The sequence below is a fragment of the Platalea leucorodia genome (genome assembly GCF_965183815.1).
Source record: "Platalea leucorodia genome assembly, chromosome: Z".
Lineage (NCBI taxonomy): Eukaryota > Metazoa > Chordata > Aves > Pelecaniformes > Threskiornithidae > Platalea > Platalea leucorodia.
The window spans coordinates 19,477,499-19,504,617 of NC_138858.1; the positions used below are offsets into that span (position 1 = coordinate 19,477,499).

At 38.2% G+C, this 27,119-nt stretch overlaps 1 protein-coding gene across 3 annotated transcripts in view; it reads left to right on the plus strand.

The window, feature by feature from the left end:
• The first annotated feature begins 227 nt into the window (after positions 1–227).
• The window catches only part of NDUFS4 (NADH:ubiquinone oxidoreductase subunit S4), a 56,845-nt gene continuing 29,953 nt past the window's right edge, over positions 228–27,119 (plus strand). For 2 of the 3 annotated variants that reach the window (XR_014230733.1, XM_082336968.1), the window contains exons 1-2: positions 229–643; positions 21,656–21,734. Coding sequence is in view for 2 of the 3 variants with exons in the window: in XM_082336968.1 (XP_082193094.1) it covers positions 558–643; positions 21,656–21,734 (165 nt within the window). In the remaining variant the exon portion in view is untranslated. Of the gene's footprint in view, positions 644–21,655; positions 21,735–27,119 lie in introns of all 3 variants that reach the window. The other variant, XM_082336969.1, reaches the window with a different exon arrangement.

Genomic DNA, 27,119 nt, shown 5'->3' on the forward strand with positions numbered 1-27,119 from the left:
AACAAGTGCAAGAAGATGTATCAAAGCTTTGATGCCTTTGTACAGAGTGCACCATTTTGTCTGTGAAACGTTATTGGGAAAAATGGGGCCAAAAATATCCACCCCACAGCTTTTGTGCCCAAGCAGGAGGGGCTCCAGCCGCTGGGGACACCAGGGCTGGGCCGCCGCCGTGCCCTCCCCGCCTCGCTGGCCCGCCCCGGAGACCAGGCAGCGGCCAGCCCAGCCGCCCTGCCCGGCGGGCGGTGAGGCCGCTGGGCCCGGAGGCCTGCGCCATCCCTCCCCTGACATCGAGAAGATGGCCTCACGCCCCAAGCTGCAAGAAAACGTCTCCGAGCCGAACGCGTAGTGGGGGGAAAGGGGCGCCTGCGCCCCAAACACACGCGTGGCTCCGCCACGGGGCTGCGAGCCCCCGACCCTCTCCCTTCTCCCCGTCCCCATCCCTGCCCGCCCCTCCCCCTCCCGCTCCCTCTTTCCGCCCTCGGCTTCGCGTTTCCTGTCTGGGCGGAGGAGGTTTGGCCCTGCGACGCCGCCGTCTCCCAGCGGCTGCGGCGAGCGTCATGGCGGCGGCTCTCTCAATGTCAGCGGCCCTGAGGCACCTTGTCGTGAGGAGCGGGGCCGCCGCGGCCCGCCTGTCGCCGGCCAGGTAACGGGCACCGCGGGCGCTCCGCCGACCCGGCGGGCGGCACCGCCGCAGCCAGGGGCCCGCCGGCGGCGGCCGCGCTCCCGAGGAGGCTGACCCGGGCCTAGGGCTTCGCCGCGGCCGCCTCGGGCGCTAGGCCGGGGGGCGCCGCGCAGGGCCCCGCCGCGAGCGGGGGGCGGCCGGGCTGCCAGCGGGCGCCTGGCCGAGGGCTTCCTCCGGGGCTGTGCGTGTCTGTCCGTGTCTGTCCTTGCTGTCTTCCTCGCTGTGACCGCCCGCCCGGTGTCCTTGCGGCGCCCGGAGGTCGGGAGTTGGTCGAAACGGCAGAGGAGCCCCGCCGTGCCTGGCGTGGCGGGCAGCGTTTGCCTCGCTGGCAGGGAGCCGGAGAGGGCGATGGCTCCTACCATCGCCAGCACGGTCTTCCCAGAGGTTTGCACCCCTTTGCCCTATTCTGTACCGTGTAACTTTCTGTGTCTGTCCCCTCCCCAAGATCTGTTACCGTTTTCAGGGGGTACGTAGCTACTGTTTCACTGATTCCTTGATATAATGCTGGAAATCGCTCTATAATTTTTGGTGGCACTTTGCTTCTTTAACTTAGAGACCTGTATTGGAAGTCCAGTATGTGACCCAATCTCCAGCTGAAGATGTGTGCATGTGTTTACTTATGTGCATGTCACAGGACTTAGGCTTTTACAAGACTCCCTTTTAGACAGGAGAAAAAATATACTTCAATGCCATTACCTATGATTTGGAGGGTTTGGTTTTCCATGCTACTTAAATCTTTACATATAAACATACATACAAGATAGTTTCGGTAATTTTTTAAAATGGGGGGGGTCTTTTATATATATATAAACACAGAGAAAGCTGTATGTACACACATATAGAGAGAAAGAAGGACTATGGCCATTATGTTTTTTCCCAGTTTTTATGCTCTGACTGTCCCATCGATTACTGCTGCTTCCTCTCTCTTAAAATGGTACCTGTTTCACAGTGCTGAATATTAATCCTCAGTCTCATAAAAATGCTTTGGAATCTGTCAATGTGAATTCATGAATTCTTCTGTGCTAATGCAGAAACGTACTGTTCATGTTTGACTGCTTGTTTCTGCCCTTCTTTTAGTCCTCTGTGGTGTTGACACAACTGTTGCCTGTGCCATGTGGTTAATTGGATCAGTCAACTGATTCAGGTTAAAAATAACTTTGTTTGTTTGTTTTAAAGTTTTACCACTCTACCTTTTAAGCAGTTATTCCAGAACAAATAGTAGGAGGTAGCAGGGGCACGAATGAACAGCATGGAATTGTGAAGTAGGGAATCTTAAGTTGGCATTTTTTCCAGGAAATTTATTCCTTGAAACAATGCCTTAGGTTCCTTCCCTGCCACAGAGGAAAACTGAAGAATTAGTGTCCCCTAATATTTTCAGTAAGAGGGAGGTTGAAGATATTTGCCTGAGGAGGACTGGAACTTACGCTTTACATTCTGTGGGAGAATGGCCTGATCATAAATCTGCAGGTTTCTTGGAAAAGAGGCAGGGAGGAGCACTATGAGTCTCTTTTATTTAAAGTTTTACACATCTTTGCAATCATTCCATGTTGGAAGAGTGAGAATAAAATTTTCCTTGGAACAAGGAAAAGATGTTTCAGAATAAGATTGTTTTGGCAGTAGGAAGGAACAGTTAAGGCTGCCATTCATTGCAGAATTTTTGAAAAGTAATTAATTATTTTCCTGATGAGGTAGGCACTGAAACTTATATCTGTCCTCTTCTCAGTTACTATTTTATACAAAAAATATTGTTAAGCAGCCTCTACAGTCTTCCTAATTAGAACAGAGAATCAAGGTACATAATTAGAGAAAAGGATTCAGGGCTCTAAATTTTAAATTCAGATGTCTTCCTGCAGCTCCTAGTGAGGTAATGAAATTAGACAGAGGTGCCTGGGAGAAAGTGTATCTTTTGCTTCTGTACTTTCTATTGCTCCTTGAAAGCAGCTGTTTGGTTTGTTTTCTTTTGTGGATACCTTTCTTGTATGCCATATAATACTTTATATTTTACCGGAAATCTAGGTTACTCCAATATCATAAATTTCGGTAGACAAGTAGATGCCTCAAAGCTTGGCAGTATGCAAGTCCTATTTCTAGCTTTAGTATCTCACATCTCATCTTGTAAAAAGGGGATAAAGGAACTTCCCTACCTCACAGAATTGTGAATGGTCTTATAATACAAACCAGTTAAGCTTATTTTCCAGTTATAATGATCAGCAACTATCCAAAAGCCTACTTCTTTGAGAAGCCCATGTTTTGCAGCATATCTTGGAGTTGGATATATGGATCCTGTGATACTGGTTTCCTTTCAGAAAAGTATTCTGACAGATATAGTTTGGTGCAAGTACCTTCTTTGTTAAAACAAATTCAGAGTATATTTAAAGTCTTTGTTTGTCTAATTTATTATTGGAGTAATCTGTGTATTTGTCAATCTGTAGAAAGATTGTACTATACCGGTATGCAAGACATGTGTCTTGAAGTAAATATAGGTGTTAGAATTACTAACAATAAAAGTTAACACTGTTCTTAGGAGATGACTGAAGATGATGCTGGAATTGTCAACTGTGAGGGCATTTGAATGATTCTTCTGTCTTTGAATCTTCTTGCATTTGAATGATTCTTCAGCACTATGCTTTTGTTTACTCAGATTTAGAGTAAGGTTTGGTACAACTTGGTCGAATTACAGTTTCATGTTACTTGCCTAAATTAGTTTATGAGAGTAATATAGCTTATGGCTTGAGCACTGTAGGATTAAAGTTAAAACCTTCAAGCAGTGGTTTTATTTGCAGTGGTTTTTGCAGATTTTTGCATGTGAAACTTCTCATAGTTCTCCAGTTTTCAGAACTTCAATTACAGAGTAATATAACTGCCCTCTGATTTTGAAAACAATTCCAAAGATCACTTTCTAGTAGTCACGAGAGATTCTGTTCTGATTTCCATGAGTTATATTTGGTTCTTACAAATATTATGACATCCTCTAATGCAAAGATTGAATTTAGCAGTACATGTTTAAGCACTTCAAAATACACATGCCCAAGCTGCATGAGGATTCTGGACTGGTTACTGGTAATGCAAAAAAGAAATAAGTGTTTGCTCGAAAGTTACGAGAACATGCAGCAACATTCCTCATATTTTTATGAAGTTCTGTGTGCCTGGTTTAAATCACTGAAGCAGTGGTTACTGAGTCCGTGATTATTCCGTCTGGTGGTGAGCCTAATAGACCATCAGCAGATGGCTTGAGCTCATACAGAAAGTAGAAGTGCCTCCTTTGCTTGGATCCCAGTTTTGAAGCTTTCATGCTGTAAGATCTGTCAGGGTTTCAGGAGCTTGAAATTACGTTGAACGTGCTCTTCTGAGTTTGACCTCTTCAGGAGGAAAGTTGTACCTTGTTTGTCTGTCTTACCTAATTACTTCAAATGTTACCTCTTAGTTATCTGCAGCCAAAATTTGATTAAGGGGTATAATTTAAATAATACAGTTACATTTCTTTAAGTTTCATGTGAATTGGAGGAAAGCAGAGGCGGGACTCTAAATGTCTTTGTCTTGGGAAAGGTTGCAGTGTCTCCTTGCATTAGAGAATATGGATAGGTGGAGCTGGGAAAAGAAAACTTCAAACAAATTTCTACTGAACTGGGAAGCAGCTGTTTGTTCGAAAACCACTTGTATTTCAGAGAGTCCCTTTATTTCACAGCTACTGCAGTCAGGATACGAAGATACTGATTTGTGTTGCAGAAGCAGAGTATTTTGTGTGTGCGGGTGTAATATCTGACCGCACAGTCCCTACGTTTCATGATAATGGATTGTTCTCATCACTTTTCATTGACAGATGATGGTTCTTCAAAATGTGTTACGTTCTTCTTGTAATTCTGTTGTAAAGACTCAGCACGATAGCAAATGTTTTGCTAGTTCATCGTAAATGGATACCTGAGGTTATGAAAGCAAAGAATTATAGACATTTGTGTAGTAGAAAGCCTGTTTTTCAATTCATGCTATATGCTGAAGAGAATGAGGAAACCTGGGATGCCATTTAAATCTTCCTCTTCAGTTATTGTATACGTAAGCAAGCCTCCTCCTCAGTAAAAAGAGGGGGAAACCTTTTTTGTGGGAAAATAAAGGACTTATAAAACATGGAAGAAGCCTGTTTCATTTTCTGTCTTGCTCTTTCATGAATTACAGAGAAAATGTTTATTAACTTTTCCAAAAAAGGGTTTTTTTTCCCCTCAAGATAACTAGCTTACTCTTTTGTGTTATTGTTTGTTTTGGGGTTTTTTGTTGTTTTTTTTTCTTTCTTCAAAATAGTGTTGGCTTTTTTGTTGCATGTTCATACTAAGCCATATGTTAAAATAGGGCTTAGTAGACTTCCCAGATCTAGATATGGGTAGACCGGAGAGCTACACAAAGATGCACAAAGCTCTGACTGTATCTGGTTAATAGAAGCACTGTTTAGCCAGTGTTAGTGCTAGCGAGTGTGATGTTTTTGTCAAGTTTGGAATAAGTAGCATGTTGCAGCAGTTGTATTACTATTTCATCCAGCTATAATGCATGTCTGCTACTTACTGTCATGTACTGTGCAGGATAATGTACGTATGGTGTTGTCAGGTTCAGACACATCAGAAGCTTTGGTTTTCATTAATGAAAAAATAGTTCTGCAGCATTTAACTTCATGAAAATTAATTCCAATGGCTAATTGCATCTGCAGACAGTACCTGGAATAAAATTTCAAGATAAGACTGGGGGAAAGGTTTTTTGAGGTCTTGCCCTTGCTGATGGTGTTTATACCTAGTTTTTATACATAATTTTGGTTATTCATAGTGGAAAAAGACCTTTTAAAATATATATTTAACTTGAATTTTACAATTTTATCTTTAATATCTGTTTTGTTTTTAATGCATATCAGAGAAAGTACAGTGAATCAGACTCTCTTACAACACAATAGTACAACTATAAACTGAAATGTGGAATAAAACTCCAGGGAGATTTTGATCCTAAGATTGTGGTGACATGGAGGTTTGGAGCAGACTCAAGGTGAAAGATGTGGAGAGACAAATGGACATAGCGAGGGGAGAAAAAGATAAAAAACAATGCAGTTTGTACACTTAATGAGCATAAGTTTAGAAACGAGACTCCAGGCAGCAGTGAGTGTTTGTCTGATCTTGCAGACAGCCTGAAGCAGAAGTTCAGGAGAAGTAGATGTTCCATATATCTAAGTGTGTAATTCATTTAAAACTCGTTCCCTTTGACTCTGTCCACACCGTTCAAATAATGATTGTGTGGATAAGAGAGGGTCTAGCAGCCAAATCTTGCATATTCACTCTGTCTGAAAGCATCATCAGTGGTTATTTTTTGTAGTCTCATGTCCTTTGATGATGATCTGGTGTCTGGTTCTGATGAAGGAAGGCCCTCTTTCTCCATCAGTTTTGCATGCTTTGAGGGAGAGAGGAGATTTCTGACAAGTAGGGTGACTTGAGTCCTTTTGCAATACTTTATGTAGGATCTCAAAGTTGCTAATCCATCACTGCTTGCTTCTGTCCTGTAAGAGTTGATGGGACAACAACATATTGCCATATTGATGACTGGTGTGTTTTTCATGGATATGCACCTTTATTAAGAGGTCAGAGTGGCTCTGGTGAACCAGAAGGGTGTTTTAGATTTCCTTCTTTGGCTTCTCTGTTTGACATTATGGGAAGTAGGGTGTAGAAGTGCTCCCTGTTTCCTTTAAAATGGAAAGAGGAAACTTTGGGAAGCCCCTGTGGAGGAATAAAGATATTAGATATAATGAGACATTAGAGCAATAGGATGTTGCTGTCAAAGTGAAGAATTCTGTCATGGATTAGAGAAATGAAAAAGTGAAAAATACCATGTATCATGTAGTTTAGCCTTCTTCTAATGCACAACTTATCTGCTAGTGAGCTAAGATCAAGATCATTCTTGTTCTTAAAGTTGTATGGGATTCCCATAATGTTTCTTAAAGTTCAGGTACTTTCAGTATTGGTTGAGGTGAGGAAAAGGATGGGTAGAAAGACGTGAAAGTAAGAGGGGGAGAAGGGGAAAAGAGGTTGGGAGAAGGAAGGTTTGAGAATGGGGGCAAGGGAGAGAGATGTGTTGTTCTGGAAATGGCTGTTTTTCTAATGTAATTAGGGAGAAGTAAGCGGAGCAGGTGTTATGACACCAAAATGTTCCTGATGAACAGCAATTTAAGAAGCCTCATTATTGGGCATATAACTTGCAGTGACTTATTTTAATTACATTTGGTTCCTTCACTTTGGAATTAGAAACCCAAAGGAGGAGGAATGACAGCCTTTTCAGCAAGAGAAAGTGTCATAGAGAAAAGCAGACAGGTGTTTAAGCTATGTTTGTGTTGAAAGATAACTAGTAAATAAGTGATGTGCTTGCTTTTGCACCAGAACAGCTAAAAGCTCTTTCTACCTGCTCTGTGGCAACTAGCATTATTATATGCTAGAATAACTTTTTCCCTAAATCTACTGATCTGAGAACCTAATAATTTTCTCTCTACTTTGAAAATTTGAAGGGGAGTGGAGAATAAAAACCCAAAACCCCACCAAAACCAAAAAAAAACCACAAAAAAAAGCCTTGGAGGATAGAGGTGAAATTTGCTGGCACTAGCATCCTAAAACAGAAGGACATAATACTTTCCTTCAGGGACTAAACAGTTTAAAGTAGGTTCTGACACTGTGTTTGGAAATGACACTTTGTTTTCAAAACAAAGCCCCAAACTTTTTTTATGGAAAAGGCTCTCATGTTGGTATTTCCTCATACGAAATATTTGGTACCTCAAAGTTTGAGAGAAATGTATTTGTAGAACTTGTAACAATGACTTCAAGCACATTTTTTGTCAAATAAATAAAGAAATTGATAGAAAGATTATGAAATACCATATGGCTACATGGAGAAAGGGAATTTGAACGCCAGCTGTCAATACATAGAATTTCAAATCTATGTTAACAAAATAATAAAATTTACTTTGGTGGTGGTGGTTTAATATATACCATTCATCAGGCTTAACTCATACTGGAAAAATACTACTTTTTGGGTTACAAAAATGACCTTGATGTTGCCTTAATGTAGGTTTGAGCATTATGAGTCAGTTAACCTTGTTACTCCATTATACATCTCAACTTGATGCAATATTTATATATGATTGGAAAAGCCCAGAAGACAGTTGGGTTGGGTTGTATTTCTGACTGATAGGAACTGTCACTTTCAAAGCTGTTCTTCACAAAAACAGTCACTATCAAAATGCGCCAGTGAGATTCAGAAGTTCCAAAACTCAAAGTAACTTGAGAATTTAATTGATACCATGTACCTCGGTAACAGGCTATTTTGGCCTTTCTCTCACAACTAGACGCAAGCAAAGTCAGTATCTGATATTTCCTTTTTTGGGAGGAAATAAATGCAAATCAAATCAACAGTAGGAATTATTAGACCAACATATAGCTCTGTAATAGGTCTTCCTTGTGGCACTGTGGGAAATCTTGCCTATTGTTAAGTACAAGTTGATGAATGTTGAGGATGGAAACACTAATTACAGTTAATATGGTTGATACTTTTAACTTTTATCTGCATTCTCAATTTTGAGTGTTGCTTTTGCTGATGTCTTGGTATAACTTATTCTATGGACAAATCATCTACTTTGTATGGTAAAAATTTCTCATCATCCTCAACCTTGTGACTGCTTCTGTCAATTTTTTTTTTTTTTAAAGGAATTTGTGAACTTTAAGCACACTTGAAAACAGTGTTAGGCATAAGGTAAATTTCTGGAGATATAAAGACAATGTCACTGTTTAGTTCTATCCGGGACTAACACACAGTCTTGTTCATAGTTATTATGTTTTATGCAGTTCTTTGTGATGCAGGAAAATATCTGTTCATAAACTTGTGCATTTTTGGTTCTTTGAGAGTGAACGATGTCTGTTTGCCTTTTTTTTTTTTTTTTTTTTTTTTTGTTACCATAGGGCCTGAAATGAAATTTTTACTGTTTTGAGAAAAACTAGAAATTAAAGATATCCCACCCTGCCAGGCAGCTATTGGGTCTTCCGCTGTTGGCCAAATTGTCCGTCATAGATGGAATTGCCTGTTGTAAGAGACTGAAATGCTGAGAGGCTTATATAGTTATCAGGGAAGCTTGAACCTACTCACAAATAGTTTAAAAAAACCCCAAGTTTAAAAAAATCTTCTTTTATATTAGTAGTTTCAGTAAATTTGTATAATCCTTAAACAGCTTATTGTTTTATATGTTTTATCCATGTACATCTTTTCGTTCTTATGATAATACAGTGGATTTTGATAAGCTTTTTACATTCTTTTGTAAGAATTTGATTCTGAGTGTGTTACAAAGTATACCTCCAAACTGTCTTAACATCCCATCCTTTATTGTTTCTAATAAAAGGTATTGTTAAACTAGGCGAGGCAAGCTGAACAGTTAACATTACCTTCTTTATAATGCATATTTCCTGATTTCCTAAGAAATGAATGGCATATTTCTGTGTGAGTTTTAAAGTGCAGTTGTTCCCTCCTGGCAGTATAACAGTGTGTTTAGGTACCATTTTGTTAACAAGCCACTTTCTAGTTGCAGTAATTTCTGTCTGTCTTAATCTTCCCTTGACCTGTGACTGATGTTGAGGAAGTAAATTAACTTTTGACTCAACTAGACAGACTGTAGGCAGCTCCAGAATGTGTGTGGGCAAACAATTCTTGGAGCTGCTTATTCTTGGAGTGTTAACATGGAAGATTTCATAAACAGCTTCTATTCATTATTTTTTTAAAATCAGATTTGATATATTTTATATAAAATATTTAAAGACCTATCTTTTATGAATGTATACTCTGTATGTAAATACTTCTTCTGATGTTGTCATTTGCTATCAGTCTAATGAAGTAATGTTCTACTAAATATTAGTGATGCCATTTGTATTAAAGTCCAAACCAAAATTTTGTTGGGGAGGGTAACTGTAATTTTTCATTTTTTCTATATATTTCAGTAGTTTTAAGTAGAGATTTTTATGGCTATTGCATCTGATGTCAATAATATTCAGAAGTACCATCTTTCATTATAAAACCAGAGATATGTTTTGTGGCTATTTAAAGACCCAAGAATAAACAAATGGTTTACTACTTTCAGTAGAACCACTATATTTTAAATGAAGGAAAAAAAATGCAGAGCGCTTCATGCAGTAGCTTTGACTGTTCTGTCACGTATTCAAGGAGTATTTGTATGTGCCGTGTAAGTTATCTGAAGGGAAATTCTGCAGCAATGATGTTTTCGTCATATGTCAGTGTTGATTGTGCCTACCGGAGAAAGAGACAAATAATCTGAATGTTGTTGTCTGAACTGGAATTCAAGAATAAGGTTTGCATTTGAAGCACCAGTTTTGCCTTAAGGGTTTATTCCACTTTAGAAAAGAGTGAGCAATAGCAAGGCTAGCAGTCTCCTTTCAGACAACTAATAACTGCTCAGATAGTAAGAATATGAAAAGAGACTAGCAAAAGGAAAGAATGGTATGAGTGGAGGAGGAGAGAGGATCAGTGTATAAGTAAGAGTACAAGAGAACACACAAATAGGGTAGCTGATGAGGTTATTTTTATTCTAAAAGGTGAGTTCTCCAAAAATGCTTGTAAGGTGTGTTTACATTAATAAATAGTGGTAAGTGGAAAGAAAATGAAGTAAGATAATTATGGAACAACAGGGCACTCAAGCTTTCTTGTAAAGTAAACTTCATTTAAGTAGCTTGGCAGTTTCATTATATTACTCTTGTAACAAACAATAATTTATCTGTCATCAATTTAAAGAATTGTTGTCCCAACACTGCAAATGCTGATACAGTACTCTCTGGAAGAAATGACTTTTTTTTTTTTCCCCCCTAAACTAGTGCCATGTATTTGTTACTTGCAGTTGCATGTAGAATAGCAGTTAAAGTGTTGATGTGATAATTTTTTAAAACTTCTGCTGGAGACACTTGCATAGGTTGCTTACATTTTAGTCAACCATTTATTTTAAGCTAAAGACAGATGTGTATTATAGAAGCTAATTAGTCACACTGGTACCCACAACAAAAAAACCTGTATGGTTAGTATCATTTTAAAAAGAGTTAAGATTTAAAGTTGGTCATTTTAGAGAGCCTACATAAAAATTAAGTCCTGTGCTTTTGTTGCAAAGCGATGAGGCTGAAAAACAAGTGCAAATATGTTGCATACACTAGAGAAAACTGAATTTGATATTATGAATTAATGACTAACAAAGTGTCAGGGAGCAGCAAGGGCTGGCTGCTCCTGAAGGTAAGGCAAGCTGGAAGCTGAGGGTGATCCCAGCAGGGACAGTGCCCTCACTGACCAGGGCACAGTCCCACAGAATCTAAACATGAGGAGAGCTGGGTGCTGGTAATAGGGTCTATCAACAGTCCCAGACGCAGCAAAGTCACGAGCAAGGTCTAGGGTCCATCCAGGGAGTCCAGTCAGGAGCAAAAGGAACCAGAGACAGGTTCAGAGACAAGCTGTGACATGTGTCTGAAGTCTATCCAGGCAACAGGGTCTCAACAGGACTGGAGTCATACTGCAGCTTGGGTGAGGGGTCTAGCCAGGCTTGGAGGCAGAAGCCGGAAGGCTGGAGGCAGGTACACTTAATGATGTTGCTCAGGGAAGGGCTGAAGACCCACAGCTGAGCTTAAGTGGAGCTCCAGGGCCACAGGCAGGGGGTGTTCATGGAGGACCTGGGCGAGGCTGGTCATGGCCATTAAGACTTGTTAGTGCCCTTAGGGTCCTGATGTGTGGTCTGACAGAGTTTGTCTTCAGTCTGTTAATATTAGAGCACAAGCTGACTTAAAAACTCAAATTATATTCTTGCATCTAAGATGGCACCACTAGGATAGCTTCTCTGCATGTAACTCAGTAGGCAAAGATTTACTGAAGTATCATGGGGGTTGTTCCACTCAGAGGTGTGTGAAAAGGAAGTTGGAAATAAGTCAACAAAGGAATGAGGTGGACAGGCAGAAGAATTAAAAAATAGGCTGTGGTGTGATTAAGGTGTGTGATATAATGGAGGGTGGCTAAGGTACCTGGTAACTGTGAAACAGTTCAAAGAGGAGCTGAGGAAAAAAGCTTGATGTTAGGAAGGAAATTGAAGAGTAAGGTGGCTGAGATGAGGCAAAGTTGACTAAGCAAGGGTGAAATAAAATCATATGCAATAATATTAGTTAGATTATCCCATTCTAATCTAGAACAGCTGCTGAGAGCATACAGTTCTGCAAAGTGACCTGCTTCTGTATGTCGCATTCCATTTGTGAGGTATTTGGCTGTCTCTAATTGGCTTTTATGAAGTACTACAAACGTAAATGAATAGCTGGCTCCTAAATATATTTTTTCATAGCTGTGCAGCTACTGAGGCTTACTAGCCAAATAGCTTCATTGACTTTTGTGAATCATTTATAAACCAAGATGTAGTTTTCCAGTAGCACTTTACAGGATTCTTTTTTGTAGTATAGTTTAGTTCAGTAGTTTACAGTTCAAGTGTTTGAGGGCATTAAATAAGAAAAAAGTCGCCTCTATTTATGTGCCATGTTTCACAGACCTTGCTATTACCTTAGTTTTTTAGAGTAAGTGTTACTTAAGCCTGGAAGTGCAGTCAAATAGAAAGGCTAAATCAAGAGGAAAGGATAGGGATGAAATACAGGACCGTACTATGCCATAAACCAGTTTGCAAACACAGAGGAATCTTTACTCATTTTTTGGTTTGATTTTACATGATTGAAAGGCTCTTGTTCAAAATGCATAAACTTCCCTAAGACAGAGGTGGGTTGTGGAACATTAGTTTCATTCCTCACAGTTTTGGAATTAAACCCTTTGACTTTTGTTGTTCTTGCTATAAAGAGAGCACAGTTTTTAGTTATTGTCTAGTTGTATGAATGCCTGAATGTGTATGTGTGGGGAGAAGTTTGACATTTAGAAGGCACAAACAGAACAAATATGTCACCTGTGCATTTTGTCTTTACTCCCTACATAACTTTTCCCTCTTCCTTTTTAACTCTATTAGGCTTTCTAACTAGATAATGTAAAATTCAGTTGATAGTTGATATGGGCTGTGCAGCATTTCTAGTGTTATCTGCCTTTCAGCTGACTTGCCTACAAGAGGTTCCACTGGTTCACAGGGAACCTGCTGTTCTCAGATTGTGATTGAGGTTAAATTCTAAGATTAGGTCTTCTGGTCTGGAGAGTAGCATGCAATGAAATTGCTGATCAGCAACTGTACAGGTTCTAGCAGTTCAGAACTCCTGTCACCTGGCAGCAGTTGGACATCTTATAAATTATGTGTTCTGTTGCTGTAAAAGCAGTACACCAGATCTCCTTTCGTAATGAGTTTTATGCTTTCTACTACAAAAATATTTAAATAATTCTGGGTCATTTTATTCTTAATGTGTTAAGCCCCTCTCTCAAAAGTGTTTCTAGTCTGTTTGCTGTAATCTGGGAGAGACCGCTGGTTTCCTTTGAGTTACATGCATATGGAGGTCTAGAAGCACTGGCATGACTTTGTTCAGAAGTTTAGTGGCAGATAATGGCTGAGTTTATGTCCAAGCGCATCAAGAAACATTCTGGTATCAGCCTGGGACTTGCAGAGAACTGTTTCAGGATCTGCAGCCCTCACTTGCTGGTGTGCTGACTTGAATCCAAGCTAGCTCTGTGGATTTTTGCCTGAACTGTTCCACAGCTCAGGCTGTTTTTATACATGATGTGTATGCTCATGCCGTGCATGTACACGCATAATTAATGCTCCTACAAGGCATAGCACTCAAAAGCATGGTGGAGACACCTGTGTAGCTCTGCAGGATTAGGTTGAGCCCACCTGTGCTTACCGTCTGGTCGTTGCGGAGCCTTCTGAAGGGTTGTGCTGGTCTTTGTTGTGTGCCCGGTGGTGTCAGCTCAATTAGCTGGCTAGAGAGCAGCTCAAATGGGCCCTGTTTGAGTCAGGGGCAGTGCAGGCTTGGCACTAAGTCAGAGCTAACCTTCCTCATTCCTTGTTGACTCTGAGAAAGCTGTTTAAATGAGGGAAACTGATGGTGGGCAACTCAAGCCATGCCTTAACAGAGCTGAGTTTCATCCTGGGGACTTAACTGGAGTGCCAGGAGTGGCTGAAGTGCTCTGATCCTACAGTAGTTCTGGAAAGACCATGGCTGTGTTTGCATGGTGCTGTGGTTCAGCTGATACCTTGGTTGTCTGTAGATAAGTCAATAGTGTTTTCCTATCTAATAAAATAAATAATTAAAATAAATAATAAAATACTTAAAATAGAACCTAAAATAACTAAAATTGCTTGTTTTCTACTTAATAAAGTATTTATGACTTGAAAATTTAACTCATTTAATATTTCTGAAGGCAGGTGAACTTAACATTTAGCTTTGAAGATACACACTAAGTTAAAAGCCACAAGTCAAATGCTTAAAGTTATTTTCATGTTTATTCAGTGCATTTATATGACCATTGCTTCTTTTCATAATGCAGATTTGCCTAACAGAAAACCACAATCAGTTCCTGCCCTGTTTTCCACATGCACACCTGGAAAAAAATATTTTGCATATGAACATTTTAGCAAGTAGAAGCAGTGTTTATATATTTATATTTAAATGTTCATCTTTTTTGTCACTTAATACAGAAATTTCAGCAGTTTAGATTAAATAAATTGGTATTCCTTTCATCCATTCAGAAACATAATTTACTGTGTTTATAATTTATCATCACTTTGTAGGCAAAGGAAAAATTATGATGTGCCAATATTGTCTGAGAATGTAACTATTTATAAATGGGGAACTTGCTTTTTCTCCAAACCCAAAAGTTACTCGTGCAGTTCATACTACAAAATAGAACTACATGGTCTCTACAGGCAGTGTTTGGCATTATATTCCATATTTTGTTTATGTTGGGATGGAATAAGAATAGTAAATGTATCCCGGTAAAAATGAAACACCATTGACTCTGTTAAGTCTTTATCACTTAATTACAATAGTGAATCTAATTCCACTGTTATCCCACTCTATTATGTCTCACAAGTTCAACTTTACAAGCTGTCTTTATACAAATGCATTATATTGGGGCTGAATACTGTGATCTGTACTGTATTTGACATCATATAACAGGCAATCATTAATGTCTATATTTTCTATGAGAGAACATTATACTGATCTGGTTTTAGTCTACTTAATTGCAGTGTGTGACTAGGTTGGGTACTGTGGAAGTTCTGAGCTGGCAGTGTTTCCATGTTCTTTGTTCAGAATTTAATGTCTTTATGGTGGCTGTATGCTGTGAAGCTTACATTATTCCTGATAAATGCCATAATATTTAAAAAAGGTTGGTTTTCTAAGAATTATTATCTGTTCAGTGTGCTGAATGGTTCATCATGGCTTCTGCTTCTGCATATATGTATATTCACACCTACTGGTGCCCTGGTCATTCAGTATCAGACTATGTAAAACACCATTTAGACATATTCCTTAGTGACTGCCTTCGTTTTTCATGCGGCAGATGAGGTTTTCTTCAAGACTTTGTTTTATCACTGTGTTGTGATCTGATTACCTGTGTTGTGATATCTGGTTTTCTTTAACATATCTCTAACCGTTGACCAAAAGGGGGTGCTAATAGATCAAACAGTCAGATGTGTTGCATAAAGAGGTTAAGGAACCTTTTTTTGTGCAATGAATTAAGTCTCAGCTGCTGAATTAGATCAGATAAATAAAAGTTTTCACATCTAGGTGTTTGTAATGTGCTGGTCACAGCAGTTCTCTTCATGGAAGGCAAATTCATGCCTTGTAAGTATGGCTGCTTCTCACCTTCCACTAGGCTTGTGGGGGATCCTTCATGACATTTCCAGAGGCTCTGTGGCAGGCATTCTCTTCTGTAAGACTTCCATTTGTTTTTCCATTTATGCGGTTAAAAAAAAAAGGCGTATGGGGTAAGCTTAGGTCATTTAGCAGATATTTAAGAAGTTCAAATTTGTTGAATTTTAGAGATTGAATACAGATATCCCAAACTACGAAGATAAATGTTCAAGTCAGATGCCTTAATAATCTTCATCCTGATAGCACAGAAGACTTTAGCTGTCCATTTTTTCTACTATTTGGTTTCTCCAGTTCAACAGAACTGGTTAATGGCATCAATAGAGCTGGGGCCTCTAACATAAGAAGGGAAGAGGAGACTAAGTATGTCCCCTGAAACAAGGAACTCTGCTACATCCTTATCCCACAGTGAGATAAGATGGTCGAGAGACCTGATACTGGTGTGAATATTGTAGTGAAAACTGGAGAGCTTCCAGTGGCTTCTCAGTGGATCCCTCCATTTGTGTAGCAGAGATGTGGAACCCATTTGTGACTTTGCTGGAACAGCAGATGATGGTGGAAGGGGAGTACACGCTTCTCGTGGAAGACATGATTAGATGATCACAGCATTTGTTTTTCCAGGATATGCGATACCTATAGAAATTTTTAAACTCTACAAATCTACATTTTCACTAGTAGTCATCATTAATTCATTGGGTGTTACTGAGGTAATGTAAAAGTATTTTTACAAGTATTTAATAACAAGACTGTGTAGTGTAGTCTTTGTGAAATTTCTACTGTTGTCTCTCGACACTTAGATTTACTGTGAGGCTCTAAAATAACAAATTGTAGACATAACCCAGTCTAGGTGCAATCTTCGGGTCTATAATGCCTCTCCAAAGAACTGTGCACTGTGGAAGAAAAAGTGACCTTAACCTTTTTAAAATTCCTAACACTGAAACTCAGAAATGTCATCGAAGTGTATTGTTTTATAGCAGATATTAAAGCAGAGTTCATGCTGAAGCTGGTAAAGACAAAATTATGTTATACAAAGTTACATTTTAAGTGAACTGTAGAAATGAGTATAATGAAATTATAATAAATTATATAAATGGTTAAATGATAATAGTGTAAAATGATGATACAAGATCATATAGATCAAGTTTAAGGAATTTAAATGCCCAACACAATGGCACAGGGTAGGGAAAAAATACCACTTTCATAAGTGCAAACCAAATGACAATTTGAGTGGTGGTTTCTGTAGCCAAAGGAGCTGTACATTCCTGCCAAATTACCCATGTTTGTGGAAAGACAAAGACACCTCCGTATTGGTGTGACAGACTAACATGTAGAGAACAAAGAAGGAATCTTCCATTAAGTGAGTGACTAGGAGATTTGAGAGAGGGGATGTGCTTGGGGAGGAGGAGTGTGATGCCAGATGCATCCAGAGGAAGAGGCCCAGAAAGACAAACTTCAGCAAGAGCAGAATTTTGCTATGTGAGTCCCTGTGGACTCAACGTGGCATCCTCACCAGCCATATATCCAGGCCTCCTTGATGAAAGAAAAACTTTTTAGAGACTAGAAGACCTTGTGAAGGGTTGGTTATAATCCAAGAAGCTGCAGATTAGATTAGCCACATACTTTCCCACAGTATCCCACATTAATGTATCTGCAAGATCATAAAGAACATGGGTGACTTTTTTTTAATAAACCTTAATTTTACTTTTGTCTATGTAATTTTGAAGGGTTTTTCTTTTAAAAGGCTAACTATTGTAATAAACTCGGATTTTTACATTTAAAAGCTTGTTTGTTCATCACCAGGGAGCTCACTATAAAACAAATGTTTGGGCAGATCCACAACAGAGCTGTGGTAAGCTTGGTGTCTAGTCATACTTTGTTTATCAGATAGTAACTGTGAAGGAAGTTTGTCTGATCTGTGTTTTGAATGGGACATGAATGACCCTAGAAGATAGCAGGATTTGTTGTTGCTAGCTATTATGTGTAAAACTTTCTGTATAGTTTCTGAACTTCAGAATTATGTTACTGGTCTATTTATTATTATTTAAAGTATTCTGTGTACAGTAATTTTAAATCAGAGTTTGATTAGTCGTGGAACAGGGTAAGAAATGGAACTTGCTGCACTTAAGGCCTCATCTCAAGATGTTTCGACAGGAAAAAAAAATGCATAAGCAGTCAAAACCAGGCAAAACAGGATAATGTGGACCCATATTGCTTACAAAGAGAAAGGAAGAAAGCAGATTACCTTTCCGGAGGTCAGCAGTAGAGGAAAGGAGGAGAACCTTGTGAGAATGGAACTGTAAAAGTATGTTTTATACTTCTGCAAGTTTATATGTCACAAAAGCTACCTAAAGGTCAAGGTGGATATGGGCAGAGACAAGTATTAATTGGGAATTTTGTAAGAATTACTTCACTGTTGAGGACAGAATAAAAGGTTTAAATGGAATGGTCACTTAAGTGATTTAGATTGCATATTCATTTAATTTGAAAGTAAAATAAATATTGTAAACTTTATACAATTTCTAAGGGAAAACTTGAGTGATGAAATGATACTTGTCATTGTGGGAGTTTGAAAAGAGGGTTGTGTGAAAGAGGTCTCTTTCTTGGTTATCTCCTCAGTTAAATGCCTGACATTAGGAACAAACTTGCAATGAAACCTGTTGAAAATTAAACAAGCGCTCTGGGAATCAAGTAACACTTTCTATTAACTTTTAAATAGTAGTATTTCAGATCACATGATATTTCAGAGTTGCTGGTATTTCTAAGCTTCAGGTCACTTTCCTATGAGAGATGCAACAAATGGAAATATCAACAGCCTGTCATCTTTAAAACAAAACTGGTGTGTTATGTATTTTTTACACAGAGGCAACTCCATGGACTTATGGTTCACATTCCTAGTCTAGTCCAAATGCCAGTTTTCAACCACTCTTCAAAGAGGAAATTCTTTAGGAAAGTATGTTCTTTCCAACTCATTGCAATCCAGGGATGGACAGAAGGCTGGGCGTTTAAGAAATGTACAAGGCTGCAAATTCCAGTAACAGTTGGGCTTTTTCCAGAATGGTGTAGTCAAGAGAAATGGCTTTGCAAAATGATGAAGAGGAGCAGAAGTTGCCTTAGGTTAGTAAACCATCTGTCTGCTTTTATACAAGGAGAGCTAAAACATCATGGAGAGCTGTAAGGTGTGATGCCTTGCAATTATCGCAGTTGACACAGACATCTTGTGCAAAAAAACCCAGTTGCCTCTGTATGCAGTGTAGAGGCATCTCAGAGAGAGATTCTGCCCACCTTTAATCTGGTGGGATTTTTACCCTGCTCTTCCCTATTAACCATAATGATATGAAATCTCTTTAATTTTTTTTTCTGTAAATACAGAAATTTCCAAAATGAGCAATCATATGGGTAAAAATTATGTCAAATGACAAAATGCTGAGTGGAAATCATTTTGGAAGGGCATAGCATTTATACTTTTCAAAGCTGATTAATGCTTTTCCAAATAAAAAAAATAAAATATAAAAAAAAAAAAAACACCAACCAAATTCCAACTGAATTGTGCTAAATTTTGTTCCAAATTGCATTTATATTACAAGAAAAAGTGTGATTCTGATCAGCCTTATTACTTAAATCCTGGCGTACTCCAATCTTTACATATTCACCAGACGTCTCCACAGAGCAAGGTTCAGATGGCTTCTTGATTCATAGTTTAGATTATTTTCTATCCAGAAAGGACTGATTTGATGGCATAATCCAACGTCCTCCTTTGGCCATATATTAAGTACTGTAGTGAACACTGTATCACAGGAAGTTCTAGAATACCTGAAGAATACTGATACTAAAATTCGTGGTGTGGGGGAGAAACTAATTTTCCTATTACAATGTTTTTGCCTTTTTTAAGGTGGGAAATTTTGTGGCTTCAGCTACTTACCAGTGGAACTCAAGTGTAATGCTGCTGTTCTGAAGGCTTTTAGGATAAGTTCTCTTTTGGTGTGTTTTTGAATAAGGACCATCTAAGAGCCATTTCTTGTAGCATACTGCAGAATCTGTCTATGCTGGTTTTATGATGTAGTTTTACATGTACAAATTAAAAAATGACACCTGTGTTGAGCCAGAAGCTCTCTAGGACAGAGATTTTGAGCTAACAGAATAGTTATCATTTCGATGTTTATGAAATTCTTGTGCTCCTTTGCACTTGAAAACTTCATCTTGTTTTTCAAAGTACCCTTCCAGACAGATCTTTTCATTTTAAATAGGAATAGATGGGTCTGTTCATGTCACAAAGTTGGGTGATTCTATAAACTTTGTGCTTTGAGTTTGTTTTTCATGATATGGAGATATTTTGAAGTTGTTATTGGTAGATGGTAATTTAGTAGGGTGTAATCTGCATTAGAAGTATAGATTTGTGGGAATCTGCATTTGAAATATTACTGAATTGAACTTTGTTCCAGTTGCTTAGTCTTATAGGATTCGGCTTTATTCATAGTCACTAATTTCAAATTCCTTTCTAGTATAGGTTTTACCTCCTAAAAACTTTACTGTGCTAATATTGTCTGAAAGTTGAATGCTTGTTTAGTTGATGTGTTAAATCCAGTACAGGTAGATTAATTAAATGATCAATATCTTCAAATGCATTCTCACCAGAATTGACAAAAATTAGGGAGAGATTTGAGATTAGAAGGCATGGTAGATGCATGTGTTATGGAGAGTGTTCCCCCAGTTGGGTCTGCTATGTTTTCGTGGCTTAATAGAATGCAGTAGAAGATACAGAGGTATTTAAAAGATGGGTAGCTGTGGTGCTTAGGGACATGGTTTAGTGGTGGATTTGGCAGTGCTAGGTTAGCGGTTGGACTTGATGATCTTAAAGGTCTTCTCCAACCTAAACGATTGTATGATTCTATGATTCTAATTCTATGGGTTTTGACTGGTTGTGTGCAAGTTATCTGGTCCTGAGACATCTTTCACATTATTTACTACTTAACAGTTATAGTTTATGTGGGTGAGGGGTTAGTTTGGGTAGTATTGCAGATTTTCTGAAAGTCTTGGAATTTGGCTTTAAAAGCTGTGGTGTTTCTAAAGGCACTTGTGGATGGCTTCCTCAAAAATTAGGTAAACATTACCAATAGAGTTAAATTACTGGAAGTATGGTTGTAAGTATCCCATAGGCAAAATTTCAAAGTTCATTTGCATCTGCAAGCACGTCTGGCTTCCCAAATTAGCTAATCTTCTGAAGAACAGTGGAAATGGAAGTGGCTTAGTCCCTGTTACTGTTCTGTTGTCTATATTCTTGAATTTTTGTGCCTCATTTGTTTAAAATGACCTTAATTAAATGTGAAGCACACTATTAGCTCAGAGCATTGGGCTTTTTGGCTTGTTTCACTTGCTGTTGCCAAAAGATGATTTGTACTTGAAGGGCCCAATCCTGACATTAGTGAAATAATGCAAATTAAGGGCAAATTTTGCTTCTTAATTCAGTGATCTGGAACTGGATTCTGTGTTTCCATCTGTTCCTTACAGGTTTAGTAATTATGCAAGATTAATCATATTTCTTGGAAATGAATAGGCTGATCCATACTGATTTAGAAATGAAGCAAAATAGTTGTGAGCTTTGACCACTCAAAACCAGAAAATTTTGTTTGATTTATCAGCTTAAGGTTTGTTTTGTTGGTTTTTGGCTGGGGTTTTTTTGTTTTGTTTTGTTTTGTTTCATTTGTTAATATTCTGTTGTTAAAGTATAGGACTGGAGCTTTGCTATTACAAATAGATTTAGGACTTTTTTCCTCTGATGCCATCATTTTAAGGATCAGAGTTCCAGAATGCTTGCAGCAGCCTTGTATTTTTCTGTCTGTTCGTGACAAACCAGCTACTGTACATTCATATAGACAGTACAATCCTTGCCACTGGCAGTCTCTCTGTGACAGAGAGCCTGTAGGCTGACATAAAGTGCAGCCTGTTGTGAACTGCTAAGTGGGAGTCTGCCAAAAACTCAGCAGACAGAACTAATTGGGGAGAAAAAGGATTTTTGTGCCCTCATCTCTCCCTCTTCAATTTTTTTTACAAGACGGATATTGTTAAAGTAACTTGTTTATGTAAGATTTGTCTGCCTCTATTTTCTCATTGCATGAATCATTTTTTAACTTCAAGTCTTGCACTGCAGGTCACTGAGCACTTCCACATGGCGGCTGGCACAGGACCAAACTCGAGACACGCAACTCATCGCAGCTGATGAAAAATTGGTAAGGGTTTTCTACTGCATACTGCTATGATACAGCCTTCAGGGTTATTTCTGCACAATAGACATTCAGTACGGTATTCTGCATTCTTCTAGGAAAGCCGTATAAATGTGAACTACAAAGCAACAATGCTTCATGCATTTTTAAAAGGGGAACATTAGTAAACGATAAGTATGTGAAGGAAATACAGCATTCAAAGTGTTAAGCAATATAAAATAATGAGTATCTTGTTTATTATCAATAATAATATTATTATAATAATAAGATGATATTATTATTATTATTATTATTATTATTATTATTATTATTATTATTATTATTATTATTATGGCCAAGGACTAGTACGAGCTCTAATTTATAACAAGTTTGTTCTTTTTGAAAGCTGGGTGTATTTTCTGTGTAGTGAAATTATACGGAATTTGCCAGCTTCCTGAAATTATCTTCATTAGGACCCATATTACTAAAGAAACTGTGTAAAGAAGCGTCATGGAAGATTATTGTTACTATGTGCATATACTCTAGCTTTTGAATATGCATGAAGATTAGATTACAACTAGGAAAAAATGCATAACATTCTTCTGCTAATCAGTAGCAGATCAGAAATTTGGCAATCTTTTCTTGTAAGTTCTTCCATAATGTGTGGTCTGTTACTCTAGATGCAACCTGACACTTATGTTTACATTATTCAATAGTATAATTTTTGTAAGACTTCTGGGGGGAATGCGTCACAGCAGAAGCATGCTTTTCATTGGTTTTCATATTGCTTTTGAATCTTCAGGAAAAAAGAATTCCCATCATATGTACCAGACAGTTCATCTTGTAGGTACTTTCTTGTATCCCTGAAGCTATATTAACTACTTAAGAAATATTTGGAATTGGTATTGATAAATTGAACATTTGTAATGATAACTACAGGTTGAGACAGCTGAAGTTTAACAGGCTATTGGAAAAAAAGCGCACCTACTTTAACAACTCTAGGCCTTTTTTTTTCTCATGCTTTGGAATATAGATGTAGCAATAATAATTACTCAGATAAAAAAGTTCAGTTCTTTTGTAAACTTTTCTGAATTTAAAAAGTAATAGTATAATTTTAGGTTTAAAAATTAGAATATAGTATTAATTTTTTAACCTATCAGACATGATTATCTTGCTAATCTAGTTGCATAACTTGGGATTCAGGAAATTTCATTTAATGTACAAGAGTTCATGAGTTGGTATGTAAGTAAGATTCACCAAGTCAATAGGCCTACATTTCCCTAAACAAATTATGAATTGCATTTGATTATTGTAGCACTGTTCTTTAACATGAAAAAAAAATTCTAAATAGAGTTTTTATAATGCCTGAATTTACAGTATCACATTTCCCTATTGTGACCTTGGGTGATGGATACATAGATCTGAAAGAGACTACAGTGCAAAGAGACCTACAAAATAAATACTCTTCTATCTTCCATTTTGTATTTGAATGTACATTGTCCTAAGTTAGAGTTGTGCATTACCCTGTCTAGCTATGAAAGTTTATACTTCCAGTTGAGTTAAAATGATACTAATTTGAAATACAACTATTCTGTTCTCTTAGTGTTAGTGTAAATGAATTATAAGTGAAGTGGTTATTTCTAATGTCATTATATGTTCTCATCAAGTTGAAGATGCTCATATCATAGTTGCTAGGGGTTTTTTTTGAGATCTTACAGTAGCAGCCATTGAATAATTTTGTTTAATTCCGATACATATAATGTACCTAAATTATTATTGTATCCTCAGTTCTTTCAAGTATTAGGTTAAATGTCAGACTAAATAGTATTTTCCTGCAATATTGTGTGTGTAGGTGCACATTCTAGACATTCTAGATGCACAAATCTTTTTTTTTTTTCCAGGTTATTGTCAGGCCTGAAACAAAATGATAGAAAATTAGAATATTATTTTAAAATTTTCATTCGTAGATTTAGTTGAGTTTTTGGAGAAGTTTCCATAATGCCATAAAATATCCAATAATTGATGTTCTATTAATGGGCAAAAATTTATACCCCATTAGCAAGGAAAATCTTCACAAAGAGGTTTGATGTGGTTTTCAACTCTGAGGATTAGAAGACATTCTCTAGACACCTGTTAAACCTCGTAGAAAAGTGGAGTACTGTATTAACTTATTTTAGGTTGTTGCAGTGTATTTCCTAATTTTAAGTAGGATTAATTACAACCCATTAAAACTATTTTAACACATTACATGAATTTTCTGGTTTTTAAATAATGTTGCTAAGCATAATAAAACTACTACTTCCATGCAAGTTGTAATTAAACTGTATTCCAGAAGTTGATGCTTAACTTTTAATTAAAAAAAGACCGCTCCTTTTGTGTTACTGACGAGTATATGCATTTTATTGTTAGAAATCATTAAATCATATTTTGATGGATTTGTTGGCTTTGCCATACTTTTTTTAAAGCCTGGCATCACCTTATGGGTGGTTTTTGCATGCATATCAGAAAGAAGAAGCAAGAAGAGGCAGAAAATGGGATATGGTTATCCTTGTTTGCCTTACTCCTCTTGTAGCTGATTTTGAAACTGAACTCTTCTGTGAGTTGATGTTTACAAGGCTAGCAGAGTAGCACTGTGGTTATCGAAAACTTTTAACTGCATATTGTAGTTCAATGAATCTGTCTGTTTCCAGTGCTTTTGTAGACCTTGTATTCCTATGTGTACATGCATATGCTAGGACTTGATCAACAGGGATTCCTTTGAATTATCTAGAGTCCCATTTGATTCTATAAGTACTAAAACATTCCTTGTCTTGGGAAACACAAGTGAAATAGAAGGGGGAAGAGCATCCTGACATTGAATTACTAAGCAGTAGTTGGTCACCTTCTTACTGCAGCATGTGTTGAATACAACAGAAAAATGAGTTCTAATGAAATAGTAGACAATACAGTAGTTTAGCTCACATTCATTTTTCATATTAGAAAAAAGCGGGACTCTTAAATGTAAAAGAAGTTAAATGCTCAGCTTGTATAGAATATATCCAAGAAATGATATCTTTGTCTCAGTTACTAGATGTTTTCAGTGAATATTGAATAAAATAACTTTCAACAAACAGTTAAATCCAAAGAAAATAACATACAAAATGAACAAAGCTGAACAGAAATATAGTTCTTGCATCACATTTTGAATCTCTGGCCACCAATTAGCTCATATTCCAAGAGTCTGGACAAATAGCTGTGTGAAAAGTAGTCTCTCAAGACCCTGCTTGCATTAGGAAATTTGGGCTTTGGAGGACAAAGGCTGTCGGCAGCAAATCTCCCTCAGGTAATGTTCCAAATGATTTAACTGTTTGTGTGTATGGAGTAACAGCTTCCATCATCGTTATAAAAAGCTTCAGTGGTTTTGCCTAAGATGGGGGTTTGAACTGTTTTAAATTACTGTGATTTCTTTCAGTCATTGTAAGTGGGGTGCATCAATACTGTTTGTTGCAGCTAAAAGTCATCCAGTTCAGTATGTGTGCTTTGAGCAGGCTTCCCAGTCAGTGCTGGTAACGCTGCATTGTGGGTGTCTAGCCTGGAGTTTCTACAGGCTAGGCACTTTTGTGAAAGTTGCTGTCTGCAGTTGAAAGGTACCCCCCAAATATTTGCCAATAAAAGGACTTTTGTAGTGGTTAAATGATACCGATATTGCAAGAGCATTTCAAAATTAGAACAACTACCAGAAAATATCCTTTGCATCTCTAAAGCAGAATATTCCACTGATAATGTATATGCTGTAGCTCAAAGCAAAAATGACTGCAAGAGTAGTTGTAGGGTTTGGTCACTCGGGAGGTGCTAGAAACATTGTGGAACTGTGGTTAAGGATCAGCTGTTAGTTGCAGCCATCTCACAGATGTTTTTTTTTCTCTATCAGGCCGAGATAAAATAGGATGAGTTGCTACACAGAGTTAAGCATTCAAGAGCAGTGCTATCAAGTGCAATTGAAATGGTACTAAAGTAGTTTTTGCAGCATTGTGAGAACCTGTAGGGACGGACTCCATTACAAGCATGACAGGCTAACTACAATGATGCTATTGACATTTAAGCACTTGTCCTGAAATTGTTTTGTTTCGTTTATACTGTTAGTTAACCTTTTTTTCAGTAATGGTTCATAAGTCTCAGTACTGAACCTCAGCAGAGGGCCCGTTTCCTTCTGATTGTAGACAAACTCTGCATAACTCTCGGAAGATAACTTGCGTACACCAAATTGGGTGCAAAAATCTGAACCCCTTTTTGAGGATGAGCAGTTCATACTTTTCAGATGATGTTCAAGAGGAGCAGTAAATACTGTATGCTGAAACTTCAACATCTTAAGTGCTGTGTCCTGCCCTTGGGTCACAACAATGCCATGTTAACGCTACAGGGTTAGGGAAGAGTGGCTGGAGAGCTGCCTGGCGGAAAAGGACCTGGGGGTGTTGGTCGACAACCGGCTGAATATGAGCCAGCGGTGTGCCCAGGTGGCCAAGAGGGCCAATGGCATCCTGGCTTGTATCAGGAATAGTGTGGCCAGCAGGACCAGGGAGGGGATAGTGCCCCTCTACTCGGCACTGGTGAGGCCACACCTCGAGTACTGTGTTCAGTTTTGCGCCCCTCACTACAGGAAGGACATGGAGGTGCTGGAGGGTGTCCAAAGAAGGGCAACAAAGCTGGTGAAGGGTCTAGAGCACAAGTCTTATGAGGAGCGGCTGAGGGAGCTGGGGTTGTTTAGCCTGGAGAAGAGGAGGCTGAGGGGAGACCTTATCGCTCTCTACAACTGCCTGAAAGGAGGTTGTAGTGAGGTGGGGGTTGGTCTCTTCTTGCACGTAGCAAGTGATAGGATGAGACGAAATGGGTTGGATATTAGGAGAAATTTCTTCACCGAAAGGGTAGTTAGGCATTGGACCAGGCTGCCCAGGGAAGTGGTTGAGTCCCCATCCCTGGAGGTGTTCAAAAGACGGGTAGATGTGGTGCTTAGAGACATGGTTTAGTAGTGGGCTTGGCAGTGTTAGGTTTATGGTTGGACTCGATGATCTGAAGGGTCCTTTCCAACTTAAATGATTCTATGATTCTAATAACTATTGTGATATTGGTATCAAGAATCTTAGGAGCTTCTTCTTGGCTGTCCAGAGGTAGCAGTTAGTGTCTGTTTTAAGTGTTTACTGCTGGATAATCCAGGAGTAGCGGTGTATTAATAGGATTCTCAGAACATGAACCTTCTCAGAAAAAAAGTTGCAGAAACATTCCAGTCCATTTTTTCTAGAAGACTGCATTATTAGCAAACATAACATGGTGTTTTCAGGATTGAGTCATAGTTTGTTCACCTTCATGCAAATCCCAATTTTGGCTAGGCTTAGAAATTAATGAAATTGCAGAATCTTTGTTTGATTAGAGAAGCAA